The sequence below is a fragment of the Dermochelys coriacea genome, chromosome 5, assembly GCF_009764565.3.
Source record: "Dermochelys coriacea isolate rDerCor1 chromosome 5, rDerCor1.pri.v4, whole genome shotgun sequence".
Classification (NCBI taxonomy): Eukaryota; Metazoa; Chordata; order Testudines; family Dermochelyidae; genus Dermochelys; species Dermochelys coriacea.
The window spans coordinates 111,120,641-111,143,816 of record NC_050072.1 but is presented as its reverse complement, the minus strand read 5'-3'; the positions used below and the strand labels follow the sequence as shown (position 1 = coordinate 111,143,816).

The following is a 23,176-nucleotide window of genomic DNA, read 5'->3' as shown; positions in this document are numbered from 1 at the left end:
GCAGAACTGCTGCCGAGCCATTCGGTCCCTAGTCTGTAGCGGTACATGGGATTCTTCCGTCCTAAGTGCAGGACTCTGCACTTGTCCTTGTTGAACCTCATCAGATTTCTTTTGGCCCAATCCTCTAATTTGTCTAGGGCCCTCTGTATCCTATCCCTACCCTCTAGCGTATCTACCTCTCCTCCCAGTTTAGTGTCATCTGCAAACTTGCTGAGGGTGCAATCAACACCATCCTCCAGATCATTTATGAAGATATTGAACAAAACCGGCCTGAGGACCGACCCTTGGGGCACTCCACTTGATACCAGCTGCCAACTAGACATGGAGCCATTGATCACTACCCGTTGAGCCCGACAAGCTAGCCAACTTTCTATCCACCTTATAGTCCATCCATCAGCCCATACTTCTTTAACTTGCTGGCAAGAATACTGTCAAAATATAGATTAGGGAGCCTAGCTATAGGCACTCAAGTATGGAAATGTTGGCCTTTGTTTTCTGGCCCAGTCAATTCTCAGTCTAACTGGTGAGACCGACTGCACCGTATCTGAAACGGGGCAAATGTTGGCTGGGCTTGCCAAAGGAGAGCCAGCTTTATGGCTGGGGAAGGGGAGAAATGAGGTCAGAAACTGCTGCAAAGGGTGAATGGTGGTCAGCTTTGTGGCGCTGACACACCCCACAGTAATGTGAGGTCTGAAGGCTATAAAGGTGCAAGCCCTGGGCGTGGGAAGCCCCTTTGTTCCACGCATAGCAGACGCCTTGTCTCGTTTCTAGTTTGACAGATTTCGTGAGTTTGCACCAGGAGCTAGCAATGAACCCGAGCAGATGCCGCTGGCTCTATGGAACCTCGGCATATGATGTAGTCGGTGGCATGGAGATTCTTGGCTCTGGGCACACAGTTGAGCTATGCAAGAAGTTGTTTTTTAATGAGTTCTTTCAATTTAAGGATCCAGAATGCTAGTCACCTATACTGCCCACCGCAAAGGGCAGTTGCGGTACCTGGTCAAGGACAACCCAGCTGCTGATTCCCATTGACCATCCTGGCATGGTACAAGGGACAATGTGATCTTTCAGGACAATGGGGCTTCACCTATTGGGGCTGCTATAAAAGAGGCCATTGGGAGATGTCTGGGAACCCAACTGGGTTGGGGAGAGGCAGCCAAGCAAATTGCTGGCACCTCCTTGTATCGGATGTCCTGTGCAGGTACTCCATAGTGAAGGCATCCAGTGGCCAGATAAATGGCCTGGTAAAGTACTTAAAAGGAGGTGCTGGATAAAGGAACAGAACGGGGCTGTGGGGGGAGGTTTGGGGACTCCTATGATTGGTACAGCAGGGAGCTAACCCCCCCATTCTCACAGCCCACCTTAACCCTCCTACGAAGGGGGTGGATAGTAAGGTCCAAGCCATGAGTTGGCTGGGGGGACCTGGATGGAAAATGAAGGGGGGCTGGTGAAAGCCCCGGGTAATGATTTGAACAAACATGGATTTGCCTGCACTGTACACTTTATCTGCCAGGTAGTCCCAGACATCTATATAATAAAGTTGCAGCCTGATTAAAATCCGTATCAGGTGTCTCCTGTCCTTCTTTCGGTATACCCAGACTATGCCAGTGAGTGTCACTTGCAATGGGTGTTAGTGAAATGGACACTGGGAGCTGGATTGAAACCTTGCTGTAAACTGATTTCTTACAGGCCATAAAACAACTGCCATAAAGTAAATGAATTCTTCACTACAGATTACACCCGAGGTAGCAGCCTAGCATTGAGGGTGCAAGACTTGCTATCACATTAGTTATTCTTAAAGCTATCCACAGTCCCACCTCAACTCCTCCTATCCCATTGTTCTATATTCAAAAAAATAATTTAGCATTAAAACATATAGTAGAATCTCACCCCTGCACACACACAGTTGCATTGATTTTCTGAGGAAAAAAACAAAAAAGGGTTAATTCGAGCCTCCCAACTTTAACAGTGATTTTTTAAAAAAAATTATTACAACCGAAGGGTCAAAGCTTGTTCTCAGTTACGCTTATGTGAAACAGCCCAGTAAGCCAATATATTTGTCATTTAGTCTTCTCTATAAGTTCTCATCTAGAGACCTTTAATCTTTAGACAACAGTACATTTTACACACTAAACCACAAATGTAAGGAATCACGAGAAAAAATATCCTGTTAATATTTAAACTAAACTAATCTACTTTCCATATACACAAAGATACACATCAGTTGTACAGAATAGCTGCTACATTTTTTAACCATTCTTTCAGACAAATTGTATCCCCCATATGCATTATAAAAATAAATACAGTTAAAGTTAAAATAAAAAACTAGCAAAGGGAAACAAATTAGGAATAGAGGACAAGGTGAGAAGAGATGTTTTCAAGAGAGATTTGAAAAAAAAAGACAGTTGATGGGTAAAGAGCAGGGGGTTCCAACACTGGTCCTTTGGTTCTTACATATGGCACTTGAATATGACTGTTTTAAGAAGAAATGTGTATGAATGTGATTATGAATTGAAAATGTAATGCAGAAAGGGATTTTCGTGTGGGAGGAGAATTGCTCCTGAGTGTTTCATTAGCACAGGGTGAAGCTGAATGCAGGTTAAGTTGAACAAGCAGAACTTTATTAAACCTGTGAACTGCTCCATAGATATGGATGAGTTGCTTCCAGCCTACCTCCCCGTGTTCCCTTGTTCGCACTGGTGACCTGTGTTTGATCTCTGAACTGTTCTCAACATGCCACTTTAGGAAGGGCAGCTGGGTTATTCTGTTAACAGGTGTAGGAACCTTGCTGGGAGATGCTAAATGATTTCTGCGAACTCACTGTGACAGGTGCAGCTCATTAACCCATCAGGACTAAAGGAGTGGCTTCTCTGGGCAGAGAAACCTAGGGTCTGGGCTTGAGCATGAGTTGTTTATTTTGTGTTAATTCATTAACAAAGCTAAACATCAAGAAGAGGGCAAGTTTTTGAGCCTACGCTGCCAATAGCTAGTGGTGTTGGATGAGGGTCAGAACACCACCAACTTACAAGGTGCATCTGGATTAAAAACAGTTAAGAGTATAGGGGGAGTGTTCACAACTTTATGACCATGAATGGACTCATTGGGATGATTTGCCATGGCAGGATTGTGCACATGAAGAAGTGTGGAAAGCCGGGATTTAGAGAGGCCTCAGAGAAGGGAGTTACAACAGTCACATTGAGAGGAGATGTGAAATCAAGGCTGAGGATTTCAGCAGAGTTGGAGCTCAGCTATTGCTCTGGCTGGTTTTATGATTATAACTGGTAATTCAAGTACTGCGTTTATAAAGTTAGTCAGTAAAAAGAACAGGTTTAGCATGTGCAGTAATGTCCTATTACTAGGAAATATATAAAGTATTAATGAAATATGGTTTCTCATCAACTTAAATACAACACACATTTATGCTAAAATATTTATGATCTTTTAGTGGGAAATGTTTGAGAATTTTTCAAGTTTTTCATAATACAATTTTTAATAAACGGTTAGATTTTTAAATGAACTTATTTAAAAGTTTTTGTCAAGAAAAGTATGAACAATTACATTTGAAGAGTAGAGCGAGTGTTAAGTATAACCTATGAAAAACTTGATTATTATAGCATACACTTCACTCTGGTATTTTAACTTTTACAACAATGAATTGAAGTTGAAATTAGAGTTTAGGAGAATTTTGCTGATCCGTGCAGTTAAAGATTTTTCTTTAAAAACTGTGCTAGTCACATTTTTTCTATAGTTTATTTATTTAAATGAAAAATGGGTTAATCACACCCTGGTATAGATGACCACTGTAAATACAGTTGTGGTTAATGCTATTTTGTTCCCAGTATGAAATGTCTTACAGTATTTCCAGTCCCAAGCATTCAAAAATTATGAGTCAGGCCTTAAAGTCATGTGGTTGGCTTAAAATCATGAGATTTTTAAAAAGAGCTTCTTTTTATTTGCTTTCTGCTTTTCTTATGTTTGGGGTATACTCAAGCCATGTTTTCAAACTTTTTCCACATGCATGAGGGTTAAAAAATTGCCTTTTTTTTTTTTTTTTTTTTTAAGGAAACCCAAGATTATCATGTAACTCACTTGACTCCAGTCCACAAGTGGGAGTTTAAAGAAAAACAGCAAATATCACAAGTCACATAGTAAATTTATGAGAGATGGCAACATTGACTTTAGTGTAAATTCTCTGGCTCTTCCACTTTGTTGTGACACTCCAATCAAAAAGGATCAGTCCTCATTATGAACACAAGAAAGTTTTTTTATGTAATTGAAAAAACAAACAGTATAATATGCCATTAATATTTTAGATTAAACAAAGATGATTCTGTTATAAATTTTCCAATCAACCATGCAAGACAGCTGTTATCCAGTATAAATAAAAACAAATATTTCAACGTATGACACATAAAAGAACAGCTACCTCAGACTCGGGGTGCCTTGACAAATAATTAAAAATGCAAACCAACACAGACACAAACAGTAGTCAACCAACAAACCATAATCCACACAAAGAAACCAGTCCACAAAGCTCATAAAACTCTAATCCATTTCCCTATCCTCCAAATAATTTGCCTTCCACTAGGAGGATGAACAGAAAACTGCACTTCAAACCAAACACCAACCTAATAAAAGCAGATTTATCCAGAGCCTCAAAAGATACCTCCTAACCTGGAGAAGGAGGGCAGGGGGACTTTCAGATTATAAAATTTTAGATTTTTTAAAAAGATAGATTTATGTAGTAAACAAAGCCCACCAAGTTTCAGAGTAGCAGCCGTGTTAGTCTGTATTCGCAAAAAGAAAAGGAGTACCGGTGGCACCTTAGAGACTAACAAATTTATTAGAGCATAAGCTTTCGTAAGCTACAGCTCACTTCATCGGATGGGGCACATTTAAAAACTATAGTTCAGAAGGAACCAAAAATTCTGTATGAAGAATTTTCAACATGTGTTGACAGCAAAAATGACAAAGGTTCTTAACATCTAAATGAAGGATAGAGGAAGATCCATCTTATCTGTCAGGATATAAATAATACTAATAAATTAATATTTTAGGATTTGTTAGAAAGAAAGATCACTTTCCACCTAAGTAATCATTCAGAGTATATCACTTCAACAGAGCCCCCTTCTCACTGTTGTGTGGACTATGATACCATGAGTTCTGCAACCAACTTGATACACTGGGGTCTGATTTGTATAAGTGCTGAGTATTTACAGCTGCAAATGGAGTCATACAGGTGCTACGCTTTGAACATCTAAAGTACTGTATAATGCTGAGCACTTTGAAAAAATCAGGTCCTAAGTGTCTCAAATTGGACATCCAAAATTAGTGGAAACTTTTAACCTTTGTGACAAAGCTCTGTCCTTGCCTCCGTGGGTCCCGCATTTCCTGGCAGATTTCTCTAGCCTCAGAGGCTCACTGTGACCCTCCACATAACACTTCTCTCTCTAGAGACATTTTCATCATAAGCCAGCAAGAGAGGTGAGGAGAAGTTATCCTTCCTTGCACAGTCTCTGTTGTCTCCCAGTTTCAGTGATTAATCAGGGGGCGGGGGAGGGGGGAAGCCGGGCCCACCCTCTACTCCGGGCTCCAGCCCAGGGACCCTAATAGTATTAGCTATGGTAGCTGACCTTTTAGAAACATGACATGTACAATTCCCTGGGCTACTTCCCCCACAGCAGCCCTCACTTCCTCAAGCTCCACTTCACCCTTATCTCAGGGCCTCCTTCCTTGTGCCTGATATGGTGTGTACTACTCAGCCTCTCCAACCGCGCAACTTCTTCCCACAGCTCCTGACATGCACACCCAGCTGACTGACTGGGAGGCTTTTAACTAGTTTCAGCCAGCCCCTGATTGGCTTCAAGTGTCCCAATCAACCTAGCCTTCTCCCTGCCTTCTGGAAAGTTCTTAATTGGCCCCAGGTGTCTTAATTGACCTGGAGCAGCTGCCATTTCACTTATCCTGGTACCAGGGATTTGTTTAGCCTGAAGCTAATATATCCATCTCCCACTACTTTTCTATAGCCATCTGGCCTTGCCCCATCACACCTTAGTCTCTGTGCCTCAGCTCCCCATCCCGTAAAATGGGGATAATAATGCTGCCCCCTCACCTTAGGGGAGCATTGTAATAATGAATTAATGTTTTTTTTAGATACTATTGTGGTAAATGCCACAGAAAAGCCCATGAGGAAATTTATAATTCTATCTTCAGAGCAGGGATTGAACAGTGTGCAGAAAATAAGATATGGGGCCACACAGTGAACAATGAGGATAATGCAAAACTGCATACTGATAGAGGCAGAAATCCTGTGAAAAATAATATGTGACAATGTAAACAAAGACTGTCCTAATGCTTATACACAAGGGGGCCAAAACCTTAATTCTGTTGTTTCCTAACTTTTGAGTGTTTGACTTTTCAATCATAATAACATTCTCTTAACATAGGGATGTCTGTGTATAATTAGTAGGGTTGCCAACTTTTTAAGTGCATAAAACCGAACACCCTTACCCCGCACCCTTCCCCAAGGCTTCGCCCCTGCTCACTCCATTCCCCCTCCCTCTGTCGCTTACTCTTTCCCACCCTCACTTGCATGATCATTTTCACTGGGCTGGGACAGGGGGTTGGGTGAGGGCTCTGACGGGGAGTGCAGGCTCTGGAATGGGGGCAGAAATGAGGGGTTCAGGGTGCGGGAGGGGGCTCTTGGCTGGGGCGGGATGTGGCAGGGGATACCAGCTCTGGGCTCAGTGTGTGGGCTCTGGGGTGGGGCCAGAAATGAGGGATTCGGGGGGGGGGAGCTCTGGGCTGGGACAGGGGGTTGGGGTGGGAGTGATGGCTCTGGATGGGAGTGCGGGTTCTGGGCTTGGGCTGAGGGGTTCGGAGTGCGGGAGGTGGTTCTGAGCTGGGGCAGGGAGTTGGGGTGCGGGATAGTATAGGGGGTCCAGGAGGGAGCTCAGAGCTGGGACAGGGGGTCAGGTGCAGGAAGGGGTGTGGGTTCCTGGAGCGAATTTGGGTGTGGAAGGGAGCTCAGGACTGGGGCAGGGGATTGGGGGGTAGGAAGGGGTTTGGAGTTCGGGCTCCAGGCAGTGATTACCTTGGGTGGTTCCCCGGAAGAGGCACCATGTCCCTTGGCTCTGAGGCAGAGGCATGGCCAGGAGGCTGCACGGTACATGTTGCCTCCACCCACAGGCACCGGCCCCGCAGCTCCCACTGGCTGTGGTTCCCGGCCAATGGGAGCTGCGGAGCCAGCACTTGGGGTGGGGGCAGTGCATGGAGCCCCCTCATGCCATGCCTCCACCTAGGAGATGGAGAAACCAGGTCTGAAAACCTGAATCATTCCCTGTAGGTCATGTGCAGAGAAGAGAGACCATCTCTCCCTAGTGCTATTTAACATTTTTCCTCTACTTGTAAAAGAACGCCCTTTTGAGTGCCCTGATAATAATAGGAATAAAAGGACTGCTTGCTTCTGTAGCTTGATTTGTATTCTATGTCTGCCTCATTTCTTCATCTGCAAAATTGGGATAAACATTTATACACCTCAGGCGTATGCTGTACAGATAAATTCATTAATGTTTGTGAGATATTCAGACACCACAGTGATGAGGGCTACTACATTTCACAGACTTCCAGAGATAGGTCCAATACTTTGGCTTGGGTTTTCTGGGACAGGCCAAAGGACTTAGATTATGAATTATTTACAACCATTACTATGATTTGCTGTTGTGACTGATACATTGTAAACTGGTAATGTTCTCACTGATTCTCAATCTTCATCAGGACACACATGATTTCCTTCTACTCTGTCAGGCAGGTGGCCCAGAAGCGGAAGAAACCTATTACTACTTGATAATTAGGAATTTAGGAGGTCAAGCAGCAGCAGAAGTTTAACTTCTTTTTCTCCTGTGCTGCAAAGCACAATGACCTGCTAGCTAAGTTGTATACAACTATAACTAACATAACAGGAAAGAAATAAGAAAAGGTACTGCTACTTCTCTCCTCAAAAAGAAGCCATGGTTCCAAGACCTGTTTTCTATAGCATCAGGAAAAGAACTGAAGGCATATGAAGAACTGAAGGCATCACTTATGCACCCTGCACCAAAAGTTTGGAACCATGAAAGAATGGGCACATTGCACGCTTCCTAGTTGTTGGGACTTGTGGTATAGAAACAAACTCCCAAGACTGGAGATATTCAGAGGCAATTCTCTCTGGAGAGAGTAATTTATTTTAAGTGAAAAATAAGTAAACAGCAGCTTTTGAATATTCTGGTTGTTTCAAAAAATAAAATTTAAAAAATGTGTATGTTGCTCCTTGGGGTTTACATTTTGTGACGAGGAAAACTAACATCATAAGATAGTAGAAATATATCTAATTTCCACTGTGTCATAAGGAAAAACACTCACAAAATGTCAATAGCATTTATAATTTTAAAAAACGAGATATACTCAATACATTCAGTCTTGCTGGTATTCAAATTGACACTGCAATGCAGCAAAATAATACAAGCCAAAGGGTCCACTTTAGATTGCTATTCAATTTAAAAAATGGTTTAAAATCACCGTGATGTTTTAGATTGTGCATCAGTGTTTACCATTTTTTTCTAATTCTATTTAATTATTACCAAGGATAAAAGTAAAGCACGAGAAGTCAAACACTTTATGACCACTTGATATGGGCCCTTGTTGAATGACCTCTGCCTCACTCAGTGAATACACAGATCATTCAAGAGCAATTACACATAGTTTGGGATGATCAGTAGCATCCTAATTTACTTTAACAAGCATAAAGAGTACTCAGGGGGAAGGGTTTGTAACAACTTTTACATTAAAAAAAATACAAGGAACATACCTGTCAACAACATTATTATAACATTTGGCTTGCTGAACTGAATGCTTTCTGACAGGTTTCAGAGTAACAGCCGTGTTAGTCTGTATCTGCAAAAAGAACAGGAGTACTTGTGGCACCTTATAGTCTCTAAGGTGTCACAAGTACTCCTGTTCTGAATGCTTTCTGGAGGCGAAAGAAGTTGAAGGGGGAGATCTTTTGATACTTTAATTAAAATTATGAATAAGTCTTTGTACCATTTTAACCACTCCCACCATCAGCCTTCCTGAAAATAAACAATTCCAAAAGCTTGGCATGACTTGAAATACAAATACAACTGAGATGAAAGTGCTAAATACATCACCTTCTGTAGGGTGGCTTCCACAGATTTCATATGACTGGCAATGAATTCTTTATCTCTATTAAAAGAAGGAAAAATTAAGCCTTAGTAAAACAGATGCTTTAGTAAAGACAGGCTAATTTTCTGCCAATCTCAATATCTTATCAACAATTTTATTTTATAATTTTTTTAAACAACCCAGAAAGTATTATTCTTAGATTCCTCCCGACCTTTTAACCCCCAAAATAAAGAAACGGGGATTCTGGCTCATTGGAGACAAGGAGGTCTTTTGAGTGTCTAAACTCATGCAGTACCGGAAGTACATAGACTGGAATTAGATGAGATCCTGTGAAGTCCAGCTTCAGCACTGATGCCACAGATACCGATCACTCGATATGAGAATGTCCAGGGTCTGACACTGTCGGTATCAATGCAGAGATAAGAGATGATAGTATAGGTACCAGGGATATGGCAGGGTCCAGTGGCACAGACCTCTTTGAGGCAGAACCTTTACTAGCTCGGTACAGCTGTCCAAAGAGGTCCTCAATACCAAATCTTTTTTCAAAGTCTTAGGGCTTGCTCCATCAACAGTAATGCAAATTTGATATCCTGTTTTTTCGAGATCTGCTTTTGAAGGAAGTGCAGCTCTTACACATACTGCGGACATGAGTGTCTCCTAAAGAGTGGAGATACTGAGAACGTCCATCACTGATGCGCATATCTTCCCAATAGGAAAGACACCTCTTAAAGCCTCAGGATCCTGGCATACCCCAGAACAGAAGTCTAGAATAACCCCTCAATTGGGGAAAAATGAAAAAGAAGGAAAAATAATGACCCCAACAAACTACTAATAAGCTAAACTAACACTAACTACGCTAGAAGCTAGGCTTGAGTAAGCAAGCATGCTCAACACTTTATCTCAGGGCAAACACAGTAGAGAAGGAACTGAGGGTAGGTCGCCCACGCAGTTCTGTATATCCTCAGTATGGGGCATGAGGATGTACAGGTCGCATTTACAGGCCAAACAGGCACTGCTACTTAAAATCTCCAATCAAAGGTGCAGGGGTGCACATGCACTGAAGTGGAGCACCCATAGGGACACTACTTGAAGAAGAAGATACATTCTCCGACTTGTAACAGGAAAACAAAAATGCTCATGTTATTACAGGACACAAATAGTAGAGCACTTGTCTGGGATTATTATATAAAATATATACTTAGTAGGCTGAACTAAGAGTTTTCTTTTTAGAGGATATATCACTGAATTTCAAAGAGAGAGAGCACTGTATTTTTGTTTTCTACCACTGCTTTATCTAGAGCTAAAACCCTGCGCATGAAAGTAAGAATTGATCTTTTGTCTGTTTTAAGTGATCTCCCTAAGGTCCCAGTGCTCACTTGGCTGCCATGCGGAGGGCACTCTCTGCATCGTGGATGCTCTCTTCCAGTCGACGCTTGTCCTGCTCCAGCTGGGTAAGATGTTTATTGAGCTGACGCAGAGATTGATCTTTTCTTCTCAGCTCCATCTTTGCCTCGGAGAGACTCTGCCAGCAGACAGAAAGCAGAGTTACTTGTCAGCCCTGATAATTAACTTCAATTTATGCCATAGGCTATTAAACAAAGAGGAATACAGACTGACTGTGAAGTAGATTTGGGCCATTACAAACCAAGGTTTTACAATTTTTCTACCAAAAGTATTATTTATTTACCAACACTACAGAAATCTAATTTTTTTAGTGCATCATACATTTATAAATGTTTTATAAACAGACAAAATGATCTGCTGAATTGAAGACAGATGCTACAGGTACAATACTTAAACACCATATTCTGGGCACATGAAAATATCAGGAATATCACCTTTTTAAAAAACCCAAATAAATATTAACTAAAAATACTTCATAGTAAAGCAATTTACAGATAAAAGAAAAAGAAAAATGCAAAGTATCGTTCATTTAAATATTGATCAGTATTACCCACCTCACGGAAATCAACAGAAAGGAAAGAGTCCAACATAAAAATAAAGAACCATCCTACAGTTTTTCTAATGTACAAAATCGGTGTTCACTAAACTGCAGGTTATGTCTAACACATCACATTATAGTACATCAACTATTTTATGACTTTTCTGATCTCCAACATATTTTGCATGTTTCTGTTCCCTAATGTGTACCCAACACTCTCTTACTTAGCATTAAAGCCTAATGTTCAAAATTAATTCAGATTAAGTCAATAGATGTCAACTAACACTGTAAATTGAACAATAAGAAACCTGACTAGCAAAACTGCAGTCAAGGTTTTTTCACTGTTTCTCCTATAATGTAATATAGGGATCATAACACCTTTTAATTCATTGCGCCAATTCTCCTTCTTCCTTTTGTTATGAGGATCTTTAAGGTTACAAACAGGCGTGTTAGCAATATGTTTACATTTTGGTAATATGTTGTTTCTGTATTTTTGTTTATGACCATCTATTTTGTCTCTTCAGTATGTAAAAAAAATTTAAAAAGGAGTTGGCTATAAGCTTACTTTTATGTTAAATAGAAAGTTTGCCATAATTTTTTCAAAACAATATAGTAGGATTTAGCTGTGCAGTTGCAGGGTTAAGTCCTTGCATGCTGGCTTTGCAAATTTAGGGGATACATTCTCAGCTCTGGAGCCAGGAGTTTTTATATTTGTATAGTAAATTACATTTCCATAGTTACTTCTATCTGAGGATTTCAACATTCTAGAAACTTTAATGAGTTAAGGGTCTGCTTTTCAGAATCACTGAGCACCCACAATTCCAGCTAAAGTCAGTGGGAACTGGGGACACTCAGCACCTCTGACAATCAGGCCTCAGATATATGGGAAAGTAGGCAACTTCCATCTTACAAACGGAAGCTGAAGATCAGAGAGGTTAAGGTTTTTGCCAAAGGTGACATAGCAAATCTGTAGCAGAGCTGGGAGCAGAACCTAGATCTTCTGATGCCTGTAAATAGTAAGATTTTGCTTCTCCTAAAAAAGAAAATCTGCTTAGTCGAATTGTTTGATCTTCAAGTTAGAAGAATATCTTCCTGATCAATAAATAAATAAAAGGACAAATGTATTGCTCTAGAGTTCTATTTTTGAATTTCTGGAATTTCTAATCATTCATTTAAAAAAGAAATGTTTTATGTCTTTTGTCTCCATTGTGGACTAATCCCTTTTGAAATTAAAAAAATCATGTATATTGACCAAGATAGAGGGGTTTTAAAAATTACTACTACATGTGTAGAATATTCATCTTTCAAATATAATTTTAACTAAACATTTGATAATAATGATCCATACCTTGCAAACTTTTCAAAAGGGCTTCTGAGTGTATTTTGTAACTTAATATTAAGAATGTTCTATATAGTTTATATTCTGTATCCATAATATTGAATGTGGAGTGCCACGAACATGCATTCATAGCATACTATGACTGTATGTTAAGAAAAGTATACACAAAAGTCTGGTAAACATTGACAGGGCACTGAGAATATAACCAATCTGAAGATACCTCAGGCTTGCTAAAAGTCAATAGCACTTACATCTTTCTAAATATAGCCAGACACAATTGTCCCAAAGAAAAGAAATTAAAGAATATAAAACTATATTGAAATAATGTCCACCTGCAAAAGAAATGAAATTCGGCATTTAAAACTAAAATGTCACACCAAATCTGTTTAATTTTGTCAGTGCTTAGGTACTGTAGAATCTTGATACACTGTTTTATGAAACCTTCTCTCAAAGTTAGCACTACCAACCCAATGTTTCAGCATTGAGCCAAAATGCATTGCATTGCCATCTTTTATGTAAGATATAGATTCCAAGCTCAGATCACTTGTGGTTATTAAAAAATCCCACGGAATTCTTTATAAGAGTAGGGAGACCCTCACTGGGTCTCATAGCCCAGGCTCCAACCTGAGTGGGAATGTCTGCACTGCTATTTTTAGCCCAGTAGCTTGAGTTTGAGTCAACTGACCTGGGCTCTGAGACTTGGTGCTGCAGGTTTTTCTTTTTAGTGATGCCATCCTCTCAGCCCCCTACAGGGCTTGTTAGGCATGTTTTCCACAGGAGGGCTCAGCCTCTGTGTGGGGGTGGAGAACAGGATCAAAAGCCTCAAAGGGGTTTAACAACACAGACTCTCTTATGACAATGTTAGAGGGCTAAGGGGGAAGCAAAGAATGACACTGTTGGGGAGCAGTCTGACCCCCCCAGAGTTCAGAGGTTAGGGTGTTTTAGGTAAGATAGGCTTCAGTCTTTAGGTAAGATAGATGATATTTTGTTTTAAAAAGGCTGTTTTGGGTAAAAGTATCACAACTCCCAAAGGGTAGTAGCCAAACCCAGTTAAACCTGCTGAGTAATCACAGCTGGTACAAAGGGTACTGTAGCCTTGGGTCCAGTCTAAGAGTGGGAGAACGGCAGGATTCTTCCTGGGAGAGGTGAAGGCTCAAGGGGTGCGCTCAGAAGAGACCATAAGAGGGGCAAAGGGGCAGCTAATCCTGATCGTGACAGGTGGTACCATCATGTACAACCTTTACTAGCAGGTGACAATGTGAAAATAAACATGGCAAAGTGAAAGCTCTTAACGCTCGGTTGCTTTATTATTTTAAACAGTTGGGGAACAATTTGCAGAGGCCTTCGAACATTCACCAGTTGTATTTGCTACAAAAGCTCCCACACTTAGGCACAATGGGTGATTTAAAGACAAAAGTTTCAGCCTTATGTTTGAAATTCCTTGCCATTGTGGGTTAAAGTCAAACCTTTTAAATTGTTTGAACACCGTTTATACTGCTTTAAAGGAAGAGCTGCTAAGCCTTTTTTCCCCTTTCTTCAGATTGATCTAATTAAAACCCTTGATAAACTTTATGGACTCTAATATTTTCAGCTGAGTGACTGAAACCAAGAAAGTGTGCCTCAAGGCAGCAAGGCAACAATGATAAGCAGCAGGTTAGCCACTAATTTCTCAGCCAGGGTACATTGTGAAAGTGTGATGTTCAGATATCCAAGAAACTGTTCAGGAGAGAATAGGATAAATCAAGTTTAATAACTCTGCTCCTAATTGTTCCCCCAATGCTCAACTCTAATTACTTGGAGAACTCTCCTGACTGTCACCTGATATTAAGTTGTTGGAGGCTGAGTGTGGAACAGTGAGATAATCAATAAACATTTAGTGGGGAGAAGAATGAAGATCCTGTTAAGCAGTGGGAACCTGCAGCACCCAAAGCCCTTCTGCTCATGAGAAAACCTATGGGACAGCCATAGTGATTGCAAAGCAATAATCCAAGCACTGTTTCTAGGCCTTAAGGCCTTTAGGCAACAGTACATTTGAGAAAAAAAGGTTAACACGGTCACCCTAATTACAGCCCACTTTCACATATTTCATATATAAGCTAAGACAAGCCAATTAGGTAGAAAGGAAGATAAGGGGAGTTTTATTTGTATACTAATTAAACCCCTGATGAAATTAAAGGAAAAACATACAGCTCTGTAATTGTGTCTGAGAAAGGTCACTTCAGGTTCAGTTATCAGAAAAGCACAGCCTTGATATATTTCACTTAATCCACGCTATAGCCCTTATTTTGTTCCCTGGGTCTTAATGTTTACAAAAATAAGAAAATTTCCAAGACTGATAGTGCATTTATCTTGAAATGTTGCTGTGGATCATTTCAATTTTTAGAAAGTTAAAGCTAAATATGATCAAAAGAAAGCAAGATTTAAAAAAAAAACAAAAAAACACCACTATGCCTACACATAGTTTTACAAAGATGCTGAGTTTTCAGTTTCAAGAACAAAGGAACAAACCAACTTTTAAAAACTGAACTCCATTTTGTTTACATTTAATAAGCAGTCATTTGATCTAATTAGTTTAGATGTTTAGGTATTCTTATGCTCATTCACTACACAATCATGTTCATTCATCTATAGACCACCAAAAATCTCATACATAAACTGAGTTTCCATCAGAGTCCTCAGAGGAAGGTACTTGAATTTAGCTGCTTTCCCCCTAAGCTGAGCATGAACAGCAATTTGCTGGTGGAAACAGCAAAGTAAGTAATAGCATAGGAGAAAAATCTCTTGGGCAGCACGTAGGCTGAGTTAGAAGATTCGTGCATAATTTTGTTCCTACACAGCTTAGGTTCTTTGTAGTTAGGAAACTTTTTATAAGAAGTTGTGAACAGAAATCAAAGTTTAACTCTGCTATCCTACATGTGGGAAAGAACTTTATTCAACCTCAAAGTAAGTGCTTTAACCATTAGGCTATAGAGTCACTCGCTCTTTTGGTCTCTGGCCCAATCAATATTTAATTATTCATACAAACAACAGGAGCTCCAACAAGAGAGTGTGAGAGAGGCCCAGAATAGCTAATACCCAGGGCCTGCTGGCATAGGACTGAAGATTGAGCCCTCCCTGCTTGTTGATGTAAAACATTGATGCAATTTGTCCATCACTTTGCCTGAGATCTGGGGAAGGAAGACCTGGCAAGCCAAGCATACTGTCCTGAGTTCCCTGAGTTGTTCTTCCTGGGACCAGAGGCCCTGACTCTATTGAAGGGGGCTCCCCACCCCAGATCTGATGCATCCAAGACTACAGTTACCAATGGATGAGGGGCAGCAAAGGGTACCCCTTTCATTACAGATCCTGGGTCTCTCCACCAGGTCAGTGAAATGAGGACCTGAGGTGGAATCGTGAGTGTCTATTCCAAATGGTGTCTGCTTGGGGAGTAGACTGATGCCAGGCACACCTGTAGAGGTCTGAGACATAACCTTGCATACAGCCCTATGTAGCTACATGCTCCATATGACCCAACAGTTTGAAGCAGACTCGAGCAGTTGTTAGTGGATGGATCGTGATCCTGGAGATCAGATCCAACATAGCTTACAATCTGGTCTCCAGTAGGTAGGCGTTGGCCTGAGCTGAGTCGAGCATTGCCCCAATGAACTCTATCCTCTGAACCTGGACCAGAGTTGACTTCTGCAAATTTATCAACAGACTCAGTGCCTGAAAGGTGGCCCTTACTATACCAATGCTTTGCTGGACCTGAGCCTGCAAGCAACATTTGATCAGTCTGTGGGGCTGCTGACAGGCTGAAGGGAAATGCAGTGAATTGGTAGTGGCATTGACCCACCACAAACCTGAGAAATCTTGTGTGATCATGGAAGATGGAGATGTGGAAATAAGTGTCCTTTAAATTGAGGGCAGCATACCAGTCTCCTGGATCTGGGAAGGAAATAATGGAGGCCAGGGAGACCATGCAGAACCTCAGTTTCTATAGATATTTGTTTAGGGGATGCAGGTCCAGGATGGGCCTTGGACCCCTCCTTGGCCTTCAGGATTAGGAAATATTGAGAGTAAAATCCATTCCCTCTCAAGTCTCGAGGAAATTCCTCTTTTGCCTCCACCCAGAGGAAGGCTTGCATCTCCTGGACAAGAAGCTGCTTATGAGAAGGGTCCCTGAAGATGAATGTGGTCAGAGGTGAGAGCGAAGGGTGGATGAAAATTGGAGGGTGTAACTGACTGTTATGGTGTTGAGTACCCATCAGGACGATGTTATATATGGCCATGCTGGGCTGAAGGGCAACAGATGCAGATCTGGCATCAAGACTGATATACTGTCCTCAGGCATACCCTCAAAAGGCCTGCCTGGCCCTGCCAGGATATCTAGGTGAGCCCAGCTGGGAGGCTGAGGTAGAAGGTAGGGGTTGGCATCGCTTATAACCCTTCCCCTTTCTCTTGTAGGGATCCTGCCTGGGAGATGCAGTGAACCTGGGAGGCTGCTGGGGCCTAAAATGTTAAGTGGAGTGAAGGGTGGCCCTTGAGGCCATGAAGCTTGGAGAAAAGCAAGGTATCCTCAAAGGAGAGGTCCTGGATGGATGGATTGCTGCACTTTGTAAGGGAGGCCTGATTATTGGACCCACGCACAGCGCCTCATGGTGACTGCTGGTGCCATAGTACTGGCTGCTGAGTCAGCCATATCCAGGGCTGCCTGAAGGGAGGTCCTGGCCACTGCCTTGCCCTCCTCTAGGATGGCCATGAATTTCTGCCTCGACTCCTGCAGCAGGGAATCCTTAAATTTAGACAATGAATCCCACAGGTTAAAATCATACCTTCCCAGCAGAGCATGCTGATTGGAGATGCAAAACTGGAGGCTGCCTGTTGAATAAACCTTGTGTCTGAATAGGTCCAGTCTCCTGGCCTCTCTATTTTTGGGAGTAACTTTCAACTGCCCCTGTCGGTCCTGTTCATTTGGTGTCAACACTATCAGGGACCCCCGTGGGAGGATATGAGTAAAAGTACTCAAATCCATTGGCTGGGACATAGTACTTCTTCTCTGCTCTCTTGAGGTGGGGGCACAGAAGGAGGAGTCTGCCATATGCTTCCTCCTTGACACCAGGGATGGAGAACAGCGTTGAGCAGAGCATGGTACCGGTGGAACACTTTGCATGGAAGCCAAAGCGCTTGGCATTCAGACTGATCTGAGGGCTGCCTCCATGAGTAAGGCCTCCAGATGAATGTCCCTCTCCTTTTGAGTATGCGGTCTGAAGCGCTGCATATCTGGCATGTCTCTTTAACGTGAGTTTCCCTGAGGCACTGATACAGCTAGAGTGAAGGTCACTCACTGTCATTGGCTTTCTGCAGGAGGTACATGGCTTGAACCCCAGAGACTGGGGTATGCCCAGCCCCTGGGGTGCAAGTCACTCCATGACAGGGACACCTATTTACACTACTATACACACTAACATTAAGAACTACACACATTAACTACAATAACTATACAATATATGACAGAAATGTCCAAACTGGGAAAGAAGCCTTGCAAGAGCAAGGACGATTGTTCCAGGCAACCGTCATGGGCTGTAAGAAGAAACTAAGAGGGAGCGGGGCTGGCAACACTCCTTGTACCAGTGCATACACATGTGGCTCCAGAGGGCACTAGAGTCAGTCCTACAGATATCACTGAGGGGAAAATCTCTGGCAACTATGCACGTGGCGTGCACACACCTAGCATGGAACGGACATGAGCATGCACTCCAAAAAGAAAAGAGAATTGCATCATTCTGGGGTGTATTAGTCGCTGCGTTATATGTGAAACACAGAAGGTAGTTGTTCTACACTATTCAGAACTGGTGAGGCCTTAGCTAGAGTATTACATCCAGTTTTGGATGCCACTCTTTAAGAAAGATGTGGACAAATTGGAGAGTCCAAAGGAGAGCAACAAAAATGATAGACGGTTTAGCAAATGTAACCTATGATGAAAGGTTAAAAAAACTGGGCATGTATAGTTTTGAGAAAAGAATACTCAGAGAAGACCTAATAACAGTCTTCAAATATGTTAAGGGATTTTAGAAAGAGGACGGTGATCAGTTTGTTCTCCATGTCGGGCCAAGTACAAGAAGTAACCCATCTTAATCTGAAGCAAGGGAGATTTAGGTTAGATATGAGGAAACACTTTCTAACTATAAGGATAGGTAAGGACTGGAACAGATTACAAAGAGAGGTTGTGGAATCCCCATCATTGGAGGTTTTTATGAATCGATTAGACAAACATCTGTCAGGGATGGTCTAGTCTACTTGGTGCTTCCTCTTCTACATTTCAAAAGTGAACTTCATTTCCCATGTCTTAACTTATTTCCCAGCAGGAAATCTAATCTGATTAAAGTAACAGCAAAATGTCTGCACTATGGCCCTGTTTTAATGAGCAAAAATTGGTTTAAGCTCAAATGAGTTAGCTTTACATGCCTGAAAAACATTCTAAATGTTCCTTAAGACAGAGGCTAACATGTTTAAGAGCAAGTTAACTAGCAGTATTGTAGCACGAAAAAGGGTTTTTCAATCATGTTGAGCTAACTCAATTGAACATGCCCTTTTTGACGGTCAAGAATAGCCTTACTGAGTGAGACTCCAGCCCCACACAGTTATAAATGAGTGAGCAGTATGTCTAGAAGTTGTTCTGAGAAATCATTTTATTATTACAGACATAGTGTGTAAAATACACACATCCACAGTACCCCAGAAGTCACCTACTACAGGACAGGCCCAACAAAGAAAATAACAGAACGCCACTAGCCATCACCTTCAGCCTGCAACTAAAACCTCTCCAAAGCAACATCAAGGATCTACAACCTATCCTGAAGGACGACCCGTCACTCTCACAGATCTTGGGAGACAGGCCAGTCCTTGCTTACAGACAGCCCCCCAACCTGAAGCAAATACTCACCAGCAACCACACACCACACAACAGAACCACTAACCCAGGAACCTATCCTTGCAACAAAGCCCGTTGTCAACTCTGTCCACATATCTATTCAGGGGACACCATCATAGAGCCTAATCACATCAGCCGCACTTATCAGAGGCTCATTCACCTGCACATCTACCAATGTGATATATGCCATCATGTACCAGCAATGCCCCTCTGCCATGTACATTGGTGAAACCAGACAGTCTCTACATAAAAGAATAAATGGACACTAATCAGACGTCAAGAATTATAACATTCAAAAACCAGTTGGAGAACACTTCAATCTCTCTGGTCACTCGATTACAGACCTAAAAGTGGCAATACTTCAACAAAAAAACTTCAAAACGAGAAGACTGCTGAATTGGAATTAATTTGCAAACTGGATACAATTATCTTAGGCTTCAATAGAGACTGGGAGTCATTACTCAAAGTAAAACATGTTTATCTTCCCTCCCCCCCCCGTTTCTCAGACGTTCTTGTCAACTGCTGGAAATGGCCCACCTTGATTATCACTACAAAAAGTCTCCCCCGCCCCCCCCGCTCTCCTCCTGGTAATAGCTCACCTTAAGTGATCACTCTGGTTACAGTGTGTATGGTAACATCCATTGTTTCATGTTCTCTATGTATATAAATCTCCCCACGGTATTTCCACTGAATGCATCCGATGAAGTGAGCTGTAGCTCACAAAATCTTATGCTCAAATAAATTTGTTAGTCTCTAAGGTGCCACAAGTACTCCTTTTCTTTTTGCGAATACAGACTAACACGGCTGCTACTCTGAAACCAGTACCCTAAAAGCTATTTGTCTTTAGTAAGTAGATAACATTAGGATAGTATTCATAACATAGGGAAAACCTGAGGAATATTAAGTACTAATTAGAGATAATATCACAGTAATATAAACTAGTCAAAGCAAAATTAGGAAGTTTTTAGAAGCAATCACTGTGAACGTACATGTGTAAATACAACACAAACTACCGGAATAATTTGAAAAATGACATAGCTATATTATCGGTTTAGTTCTCATTCACCTTTGACCACTTCACCTACCCTCTTCCGACTAATCCATCTCTCATGGTTTATTCTAACAATTGATAAATTTGATTTAAGTGGGGTGCAAGCTATTTGATGATATTCTCCTTCCCTGGAAGATAAATTAATCAAAAGGATTTCATTGGACTGTCTAGCATTCTCAGTGACATCTCCAAGTCACAGGACAGACCAATTGTGACTCTTCATAGATGTTCTTCTGATGCACTTGAGTGACTTATTGATTTGGTTGGGATACTTCTGAGATATGATGGCTCATTCCAATAATTCTGAGTTTCGGGCAGGGGAATGGGGATAATCCAGCACAAAAGAAAAATACCAAATAAATTCTACCAATTATTTTGAAACATGAAATGGTAAAAGCAACAATTTTAATCCTATCACTACTTTAAAAGGAATACTAAATAAGGGTCTGATCCTTCCTTCATTTGAAGTCAGTGGGAGTTTGCCATATATTTCAATGGGAATAGGAATGGGCTCTAAAATAGAATATTGGATGTTTAGGGAATCAGTATTAGAGCAAGTAGGCTATTGCATAGAGCAGGAGTGGGCAAACTTTTTGGCCCAAGGGCGGGTTGGGAAGGCTGTGCCTCCCCAAGCAGCCTGTCCCCTGTCCCCTATCTGCCCCCTCGCACTTCCCGCTCCCTGACTGCCCTCCTCAGAAACTCCAACCCATCCAACGCCCCCTTCTCCCGTCCCCTGACTGCCCCAACCCCCATCCACACCCCCTGGGACTCCCACACCTATCCAACCCTGCCTGTTCCCCATCCCCTGACTGCCCCACACAAAACCTCTGCCCCATCCAACTCCCCGACTGCCCCCCCAAGAATGCCCCATCCAACTCCCCTTTGCTCCTTGTCCCCTGATTGCCCCAACCCCTATCCACATCCCAGCCCCCTGACAGGCCCCCCGGGTCTCCCATGCCCTATTCAGCACTCCCTCCAAACCTTCGCCCCATTCATCCTCCCCCTGCTCCCTGTCTGCCCCCCGAGACCCACCACTCCCTTACCATGCCGGAGCCAGCCATACCACCCATGCTGCCCGGCAGGAACGGCGAGCCGGAGTACTGGCGGCGCATAGCACTAAGACTGCGGGGGAGCGGGACAGAAGGGGAGGGACCGGGAGCTAGCCCCCCCGGACGGGAGCTCAGGGGCTGGGCAGGACGGTCTCGCGGGCCAGATGTGGCTCGCGGTCCATAGTTTGCCCACCTCTGGCAGAGTCTTTTCACCTTTAAGTCATTGGTTCAGAACTGTCAAGGTTGATAAAATCCTCACTAATAATGAAGTAATGAAATAATGAAGATTTAATTCCAACTTTGTATGCATTAGCATTCTTGTGTTAAATAGATTGAATCTGTCTCCTAAATAATACAGTAAAAGCTGTATGTAGTGTCATAAGATAACCCACTGTATAGAAAACTTTACCTGTATACATCTAAGTGCTTCATGAAACCAATCACTCTGCAGTGCAGTACTACTACGGGATTAGTGAGTACCTGTATACTATTTTATACTTTATTCATTTTATCATAATCTAATTCTCTGAACATTGGTATTCCATTGGTAAGTATAACTCTTCCTTAACCAGAATATTTGATTAACTGCACCCCCCATTTCCCCCAACATGCCAGATAAAGCTTTTACTGTATGTCAATTTACTACTGAACAGTATGTTTAAAATGGAACTTTGAATAATGCTACTATTGAATTCCATTGATTTTTAGTGTAAAAATATACAGCTCTGTCATGTTTGAGTTGCCATTTCTGCGCCTCTTCCTGGCAGCCATCTTGCTGAACAGTGACACACTATAATATGAGAAGCCAGTTAAAGTCAAGGACAGATCCAGCTATGTCAGTTCACATGAGCGGAGGATCTGTCCCAGAGTTTCCACCCTGCTTCAATATTAGCTTTATCAGTTTATCAATTTTATTGAATAGAGAACATGAGAAATCTTCTGAATATTACTCTGTATTAAAGTAGGCTTAGACAGGGTCAGTGCAATGACGTTTCGCGCCCTAGGTGAAACTTCCACCTTGCGTTCACCTCCCGCCCTCCCAGGAACCCTGCGGCAGCTCCCCATCATCCCCCTCCACCCTGAGGCACCCCCCTGCGGCAGCTCCCCTCTGCCGCCCTCCCCTTAGCCCAGGGCCCCCGCCCCGCGGCAGCTCCCCACTGCCCCCTCCCTCTCCTCAGCCCGGGAAGCTGCGTGCGGCAGCTCCCCGCCGCTCCGCCTCCTCCCCGAGCACGCCGCCGCTTCTCCCGCTTCCCAGGCTTGCGGCGCCAATCAGCTGTTTGAAGCAGAGCGGGGCAATGCTCAGGGGAGGAGGCAGAGCAGAGGTGAGCTGGGGCGGGGAGTAGTTCTCCTGTGCGCCACCCCCCCAGTTACTTGCTGCAGGTGGTCCTCCCCGCACCCCCTGCCCCAGCTCATCTCCGCTCCACCGCTGCCCCCAACCACTTGGCGCCCTAGGTGACCGCCTAGTTCGCCTAGTAGTTGCACCGACCCTGGGCTTAGGTTGTTTTACCAGTTTACACTCTACATTCTAACACTGAGTTCTCCTACTTACAGAGAATAGTGCTGACCAAATCTGAAATTTGTATTCAGGTACATTTGCTTCCAAAGGCTGCCCAAAATTCTGTTTAGTGTATGCATATTTTATTTTAGTACCTTGCCAACCACATCTTGCTGCATTAAATATCTGCGGGGGGGGGGGAGGAGGAAT

The 23,176-nt window shown here is 42.6% G+C and overlaps 1 protein-coding gene across 35 annotated transcripts in view; it reads right to left on the bottom strand.

Moving 5' to 3' along the window:
* The window catches only part of CCDC171 (coiled-coil domain containing 171), a 269,930-nt gene that overhangs the window by 107,263 nt on the left and 139,491 nt on the right, over window positions 1–23,176 (bottom strand). For 32 of the 35 annotated variants that reach the window (XR_006281477.1, XR_006281476.1, XR_006281478.1 and 29 more), the window contains 2 exons: window positions 10,557–10,702; window positions 9,186–9,240 (listed from right to left, as the gene is read on the bottom strand). The exons of 2 other annotated variants lie outside the window; for them this stretch is intronic. Coding sequence is in view for 30 of the 33 variants with exons in the window: in XM_043514804.1 (XP_043370739.1) it covers window positions 9,186–9,240; window positions 10,557–10,702 (201 nt within the window). In the remaining 3 variants the exon portion in view is untranslated. Of the gene's footprint in view, window positions 1–9,185; window positions 9,241–10,556; window positions 10,703–13,162; window positions 13,252–23,176 lie in introns of those variants that run through there. One more of the 35 variants, XM_043514822.1, reaches the window with a different exon arrangement.